Below are 7,634 nucleotides of genomic sequence, written 5' to 3'. Positions count from 1 at the left end.
CAAACCTATACTGCCAATATAGGGATCTAGAGGGGTTCAATTCCCATGCAAGCTAGCATGTTTTGGGTCACTTTTGCTGGTGATTCCACCTCTTTTCGATGTGGGGGAGACACTAGATTTCATGATGCTCACATGATCTATGTCGGTCAAAGTTAAAGTTCTCAAAGAATGAATGAGGTCAGCCTCAAATGATGCACATAATGAAATGAACGATACCAAAGGTGTAAGGATAGGATAATCAAGAGGTGGGATAGACTTAAGTAATGACGCTAGGTTATTCTTGGTCATTGTACAGCAAACTCGATGAGAGTCCTAAACTACATCCTAGGTATGACTGTGATTGCAGTAGTATATGAAAGAATGAAAAATGAAGTACGTATTGAATGAATGAAGCAAACTCTGTGTTTGCTAAAGAACGCTCCCTAGTTGAGGTCCCATATGTTGAGCCCTCATTTTGGGAAGTCCTAACGTCAAGTCCATGATCCCAAGGTCTCATGGCATATGAAAGAATGATATGAACTACGTAATATGATATGTGAAATATGTTATGTGTTGTTTGCAAAATGATAAGTTTGATGATGCATGTTACACTCATGGAATGACTTTTCAAATCCAAATTTGGCAGGTCCATTGACTTTCCTAATCCAAATTTGGCAAGTCCACTAACTTGACTTTCTATAAATCATGTTGTTAGGAAAGAGCTATTCTTTCTCATGCATGTCCTTGGTGTGTGCTTGCATATACCCATACTTAGTACAAGTGTGTACTAATTCCATACAATTATCTATTTTTAGGTGCAGGCACAGGTGGATGTTAGATCGTACGATACAACGTTACAGCTATCCGGACGTGGAGCTTTCATCCGGACTTGGTAGGCCCTCATGCTTTCGAGGCTGTATACTGTTATTATCTAGCTTAGATGTAGACCTTAGCTAGTGGAGCATGTTCCACTAGTGTTTCATTTCCCACTTTATTTCAGATTTTATATTGGTGCCATTTTGGCAAGTATACATTTAATGCAGATATGAACTATTTTTTTTCATTTGATGATCTTAATGTTAGATGGTTGATGTGAACATTTATGAGTTTAAATCTTATACGAATGTTAAATAACAAAAAATTCAAATTTTTTGCAAAAATTAACCTAGATTAAGTAAAGATGACGTATGTAGGCATGTCTGCGACCTCTGAAAGGTCAATGACGCCGGTCTAGTCTGGGGTCAAGATTTAGGTCGTGGCAAAGTTGGTATCAGGGCACTAGGTTAAATTCCGAGGATAATAAGTTCACATCAACCACATTGAGTAGTTTCTAAGTCATGGTAGTGAAGTGCACCACTATCCTGATTTAGAGACTGCATGATGCGTAAGAATCTGATCTTATCGTGCCTTTGCTGATGTCTGATTTCTTGGTGTTATGAGCGTGTCTAACATCAACTATTGTTGTTTTCAGAGAATGAATACGAGGAGAAACATTGGTCAGAGGATAGGAGGAGCAGCTGCTGGGAACAATCAGGTTCCACCCCAGACGAAACCATATTTAATTAAACAAACATAAAGCTACATTACTACTACTCATAGAGACATTGTGAGTTTGTTTAATTGTTTTTCAGCCTCCTTGAAGAAAAGGGACATCAATTCAACTCTGGTCTTATATTGCAGATTTTGCAAATCAAGAAATCGCCTTTTCAAGAAACCCTTTTGTGTTCAACAACAACAAAATAAAGAAAAACCCATATTAAATACATCCAAAATAAGTCAAAGAGAGATAGAGATAAAAATTGAATCTTTTCGAACTCTGTTCTTCTGGGCTACCCTTTTCTTGAAGAATAAAATATCTCACATCAGAAAGAGAGATGACATTGAACTGATGTAATCTGTGTATATCTTCACTAAAATTGCCATGATTTGATTTTGAGGCTCTCTTTTACCAACTTCAGTCGCTCTTTATGCATTCTAATTTCTGACCCTATCCTCTATTTTACCTCTAAACAAACAAGTCCAACACAAAATGGTTTCTTTTGTAACTCTGTTTTTCTGGTAACCCTTTTCTTGAAAAATAAAGATAAAAACTTACATCACTCAAGAGAGATGACATGAAACAGATGTAACTTAATTTTTTATAAGTTGTGAAAATTATTTCAATTCTTTTGCATAATCTTACTAAATAAACTTAATTTTAGTTATAGTTACATTACTTACACAGATTCAAATACAATTATACGAGAGATATACAACTTGAAAATCTAAAGCTTGAAGCTAACGATGGAAATGCAAGAAGATGTGTTGGTTGGCCAGCCCGACTAACATTGCCGATTGTCTCTCAACTCTCTCTCTCTCTCGCCTCTAACTTCCTCGTTAGATATACAAATACATATATATATCAGTTATATATATACAATTTTTTGATGTATATACATATACAATTCAACATATATACATATACAAGTTCGCCTCTCTCGCTTGCCTCTCTCTTCTCTCTCTCAATCTCGCTCACCTCTATCCTCCCTCTAAGATGTAGCTATGAATCATAAATAACAAACTATAGCTATTAAGCATAATTAAATTATTTTTAAGTGATTACATAGAAAAAGTCCTCTTAATTAAGTGAAGTTAAATTTAAGACTCACATTGTTGGAGGGAAATGGAAAATCAGCCTCCAAGATTGTTATTAGGACTTACCCACCCAACTTCTAACTTCACGAAGGTCTTTTTTATCATCGAGTATATGGATTAGTCTTCGCATATACTGACTAATTCCACAAGAAACCTGTCATCTTTCACTAGCATCAAATAATATTGTACACAAATGTTAGTGATAAATGAAAAGAATTATTTAGAATTCTTTTTTGTCTTCGTTGAGTTTAAACTTGAAAAATCATAATTTTCAACTACTTCATTAACGGTTAGGCCGGTTCACTTCGAACTTCACACAGTATCATCTAATCAAAGGCCCTTTTGGAAAATCTATAATGATAAACAAAATTTTACTCAAGTTAAAGAATTGCACAAATACAAAGTAAGTTTTCATCTCTAAGAAGAATTTTAACCTCCCCCTTTAAGTGAAAACAAATACACTAAAAAGAAGTAACAAAATTTAACAAATAATTTCAATACAATATACTCTTATATCTCTGATTATAGTAAGTATTTACATGTCATAAAAAGTAAAAAAAAAATCTGCATCTCATTGATTTCATTTGCTTGATCTCCCCACACTGATGCATTGTACAAAGACCCGTGGCGTTTTTTTTTCTTGCTATAAGCTTCTTTTCTTGAGGTAGGTACCAGCGGAGACGAATCATATATATATATATATATATATGGTTCGATCCAAAAGTGATGGGTTCCACTTGGTTTCAGTCCTAAATCCGCCTCCACGTACCAACATAAGCATTGATCCAGTGTGCAACTCCGTGTTGTACCATAATTACAATGGAAAAACCGACTGAATCCAATTCATCAAGAAGATGTTTGTCAGTTTTAACAAACAAAACAAGCATTTGAGACTCGAACTCGATTCATCACGCTATCTTAAAGAGACTTCCAATGCTATTTGTTCCTGCAGACTTAAACCACTTAACCCTCTAGTCATTTTGTTTTCTTCTGCGATAAAGAGTTCTTCATAATACCTCTTCCAATGTGATGGTTTTCTAATTCTCATGATTATATCCAGGCTTTCGCTGTTGCCTCTTAGAAGCTGAAGAATCTGGATCGACCCAAAGTTATGATTAATTCTAGTTACACAATTGTAAGGGCGGATGGAAGAGCGAATGTAGGAGAATGTCAAAAGACAAGAATCAATTAAAATGTACATATGTAGTGTCTATTTGAAAGTTAAAATTTGATCAAAACAATTTCAAGAACTTGCCTGATTTATTCGGGGTCGTTTAATTGAAGACTGCTGGACACATAAAGAAGCAGCTAAGACCATGAGGTTCATCTGTAGTAAGTCGTAGTCATCAGCAAGTGAAGGATCAGCAAGTTCTCTGATTCTGTTCTTCTTCACTAGGGGTTTAGCCTAGAATAAACAAAAACGAGCGTTCAGTTCAGTGTGTTTACCCGACATAAGAATGATGCATAAGTTATGCAAGAGGCAAACATACTACGAATACAACTAATATGCACTAACAATTGCAGTTTCAGTTTTTTAACATTAACATGTAGTAGCAGGGTTGCTCAGTTGGTGTATGCAAGTCCAACTCGTATAATAATGATGGGAGAAATGACAGATACCCAAATGACGAGACTTTGCTGTGAGTAATCAAGGGCTCGACGTCCAGTAATAAGTTCCAAAAGAAGCACTCCAAAAGCAAAAACATCAGTTTTTTCATCCACTATGCCATGCATCAAGAACTCAGGAGCAAGATAGCTGCAGTCACAGGTTTTATGACAACATTATTAGAAAGACAATCTCACAAGAATTAGAAGCATTATATCACAAGCAAGAAAGTAAGGGAAGACCAAACGTGTACGTACCCGAATGTTCCTTCAAATTTCCCTATAGTGAGGTGAGTCCATCGCTCTGGTAACCATTTTGCTAGCCCAAAATCACATATCTGAATTCAAAGCAGAAGGTATTTCAGGTTTAATCGATACCTAAAAAGTAGGACGTAAGAAAAAAGGGATTCTGTTTCTTTGAGTATACTTTCGTAGTTTTATTGAAGTACTTGATAATTAGGAGAGAAATGTTACTAATAGTTACAATACCTGAGGTTCGAGGTCCTTCGTGAGCAATATATTTGCTGCCTTAATATCTCTATGGATAATCCTTCTTTGACCACCCTCATGAAGATACAATATCCCTTTAGCTATCCCTATCGCTACCTTATACCGGATTTTCCATTCTAGTTTTTGCTTAGATGCTGTGAGATATCGTAGAATAGAGTTAGAGAATCAGAAGAAAAGATTTACATTATACATCAGATCTATTGAAGCGTACTAACCATGCAACATATTGGTCAAGCTTCCATAAGGAGATAGCTCAAGCACAAGAAAGAGTCCTCCATCAACGGCATAACCGATCAATCTAGCAGTGTTTGGATGATTGATATGTGCCATTATACCTAGCTCAGATAAGAAATCCCCTATTCTCTCATCTTGTGGTCCCCTTGTCAGCCGCTTAACCGCGATAAACTGGCCATTTCGTAACCGTCCTTTATGAACTTCAGCATAACCACCCTTTCCTATCAAATTTTCTGCAGTAAAGAATTGTCGAAGTCTTCACCATCAAAAACTACAAAATTGGAACTTCTTTAATTTAACGATAGTCGTACAACAATAACTACTAACACTAGGCCCCAATCCAAAGCAAGCTGGTATCAGCTATATGAATCTGCGTCGCTCCTTTTTAAATCCATCTCAGTCCAATATTATAAAAATCAAATCTCTAACACTAGAAGTTCTCTACATTTTCTACTAGTATATCTTTAACAAACGCAAAAGACTCCCAGCAAAAAACAACAAACTATAGGTAATGTATGGAGAGGGTAGAGTATATGCAGACCTCCCTATCCCTACCTTTAGGGTAGAAAGGTCTTAAAGGCTTACTTGAGCTTACAAGATCGTGAAAGATTCGAGAGTAAGTTGTCAAGTGCCGCACGAAATCTTAGCAAATACTCTAAGTCCGTGACACTTGGCTCAAAAAGAGATGAAAAGGAAGTGGTTATAACAATAGCAAGATGATAAGATAAACGAAATGGAAGAAACAATACAGATCTTACTATAGATTTACGACTAAGCAAACATATAAAAATGAAACTAATACTCCCGGAGGAAACTAGAAAAACGCTCGGCAACCTACTAACCTCCTCCACCCTATACTCGACCGGCACTCCTAGCAACCAATGGACCTAAATTGAAGTACTAACATGACTAAAACTTTAACAACAACTACGTCGTCACTACATTTAATAAAAGGGTACAAAGATTTGATTTATATTAAAATTATTGAGCTGATCGATGACCAACCTTGGTGAAAATAATTGGTTGCAGTTTGAAGCTCAGATAGGGTGAAAAGTTTCCATTGAGGTTTGAAATAGCTCAAACCATTATCCAAGATAGAACTCGGCATGTCACCGCTACTCGTCTCTCTCATGCTTCTGCTGAACCTTTTGGAAAGTTTCAGAGAACTAATTAAAGGATCTTTCGTCATATGTCCTTTCGATTTACTTCTAAATAGCTCGAGAAAACCAGTCCATCTCGAACTAGATCTTTGATTTTTCGAGCCATCAGATTCCGATGTACTGGCTTTCGAAGAGTCTGATTCGGATTCTGCTGTCCTCAAAAAGTCTTCAAGTACTGTATCGGGAGAAAATGCATTCACTTTTGTTTTCTCCATGGCTAATGCTCATACGTATCTACCATTAATTAGCAAAAACTTATTAGATTAATAAACCAAAAACCAACAACATAATGATTTTTCATACCATGCAGAATCAAAAATTCAACAATTAAAGCTTATAAAAAGACTAATTAGGGATAATGCATAAGTAGCCCCTTAACCCATGTCCGAAATCTCAAACACACACTTATACTATACTAAGTTCCTATTATTCCCTAAAATTATTTTATAAGTAATTTTCTAAGTTCCTATTATTGCCTACGTAACACTCTTGAAAAAAAAATTAACCATAAGATAGTGTCACCTAGACGAACAATGAGAATAAAATTATTAATAAAATAAATTAAGAGGTAATAGGATTTTAGTATAGTTTAAATTTGTCAATGAAATAAGTGTAGTTATGCATTATCCCCTGTAAATAACAAAAAAACTGATACAGATTACAGTAAAAAAGAAAAAAAATTCATAACTTTAGAAACAGAGCAAGGCCATAATACATATGAGTAAACAAAAAAACAGAGCATCTCCCTGAAACTAATACTAATCCATTTTAATTTGCGTGACACATTCGAAATTTTTAACAATCAAACTAAAAGAATTTTAACTCGAAATTCTTCATATATCTTTTAAATATTTTATAGTTATTAATTATTATGACCTATTAGAACTTTTTACCTCATTTTTTTTTAAAAAATGAAGGCTTCTGTATTAGAATTTACAATCTAAATTTAAACTTTTGAATTTCAAAATTCTAAAACAGCCAAAATACGGAGAGAGTATTTCTTTCTTCTCCGTTTCATTTTATACATTTTATACGATGGTGTTTGACCGGTCATGAATCGAAATTCACAAGATATTGAATTAATATCAAGATAGACGGAAAATAAAGTATCTCAAGCGAAAAACAAACAAACTAGAAATACCCGGAAAAAGAACTAAAACCCAAAAACAAAAACAAAAAAACAGAGGACAAATTCCAAGAATTGTTCATATATGGTGCAAAGATTTTAAATTATAACATACCAGAAATGAAGATGAAGAGAGATTTTGTAGAAAGTTGCAGAAGACAAGTGAACGGTGGAAAAGTTAAATATTGCGATATTGGAATTGGAGCTAAATATATTTCTGGGTTTTAGGAACATTTCACATTCACATATTTCTTTTTGTCTTTTTTTCTAATAATAGTAGTATTTTTATTTTTATTTTGAAATAAAGGAGAATTCAAACTTTGGCAACTAAATTTAATTGGGGAAGGAGATTAATACTACTTTATATTATTACTCTTTTGAAACAC

The 7,634-nt window shown here is 34.6% G+C and overlaps 1 protein-coding gene across 1 annotated transcript; it reads right to left on the bottom strand.

Moving 5' to 3' along the window:
• Positions 1-2,967: 2,967 nt before the first annotated feature.
• Positions 2,968-7,634, bottom strand: LOC101265279 (receptor-like cytosolic serine/threonine-protein kinase RBK2). Its single transcript, XM_004247432.5, has 8 exons — positions 7,364-7,634; positions 5,968-6,356; positions 4,944-5,195; positions 4,708-4,862; positions 4,477-4,556; positions 4,234-4,369; positions 3,869-4,018; positions 2,968-3,706 (listed from the first exon to the last, which is right to left on the bottom strand). Exons 2-8 carry the CDS (start codon positions 6,335-6,337, stop codon positions 3,527-3,529), a joined length of 1,323 nt encoding a protein of 440 aa, XP_004247480.1. The 5' UTR covers positions 6,338-6,356; positions 7,364-7,634; the 3' UTR covers positions 2,968-3,526.

Source organism: Solanum lycopersicum, chromosome 9 (assembly GCF_036512215.1).
Source record: "Solanum lycopersicum chromosome 9, SLM_r2.1".
Classification (NCBI taxonomy): domain Eukaryota; kingdom Viridiplantae; phylum Streptophyta; class Magnoliopsida; order Solanales; family Solanaceae; genus Solanum; species Solanum lycopersicum.
Note: the sequence above shows the minus strand (reverse complement) of the source record. Positions and strands in the feature narration are given on the sequence as shown.

Coding starts and splice junctions, on each gene's coding strand:
- LOC101265279 (XM_004247432.5), bottom strand. CDS start 6,337: ATGGAGAAAACAAAAGTGAATGCATTTTCTCCCGATACAGTACTTGAA. Junction 5,196..5,967: donor AACCAATTATTTTCACCAAG/GTTGGTCATCGA, acceptor TCTTTACTGCAG/AAAATTTGATAGGAAAGGGT. Junction 3,707..3,868: donor AACGACCCCGAATAAATCAG/GCAAGTTCTTGA, acceptor GGGTCGATCCAG/ATTCTTCAGCTTCTAAGAGG.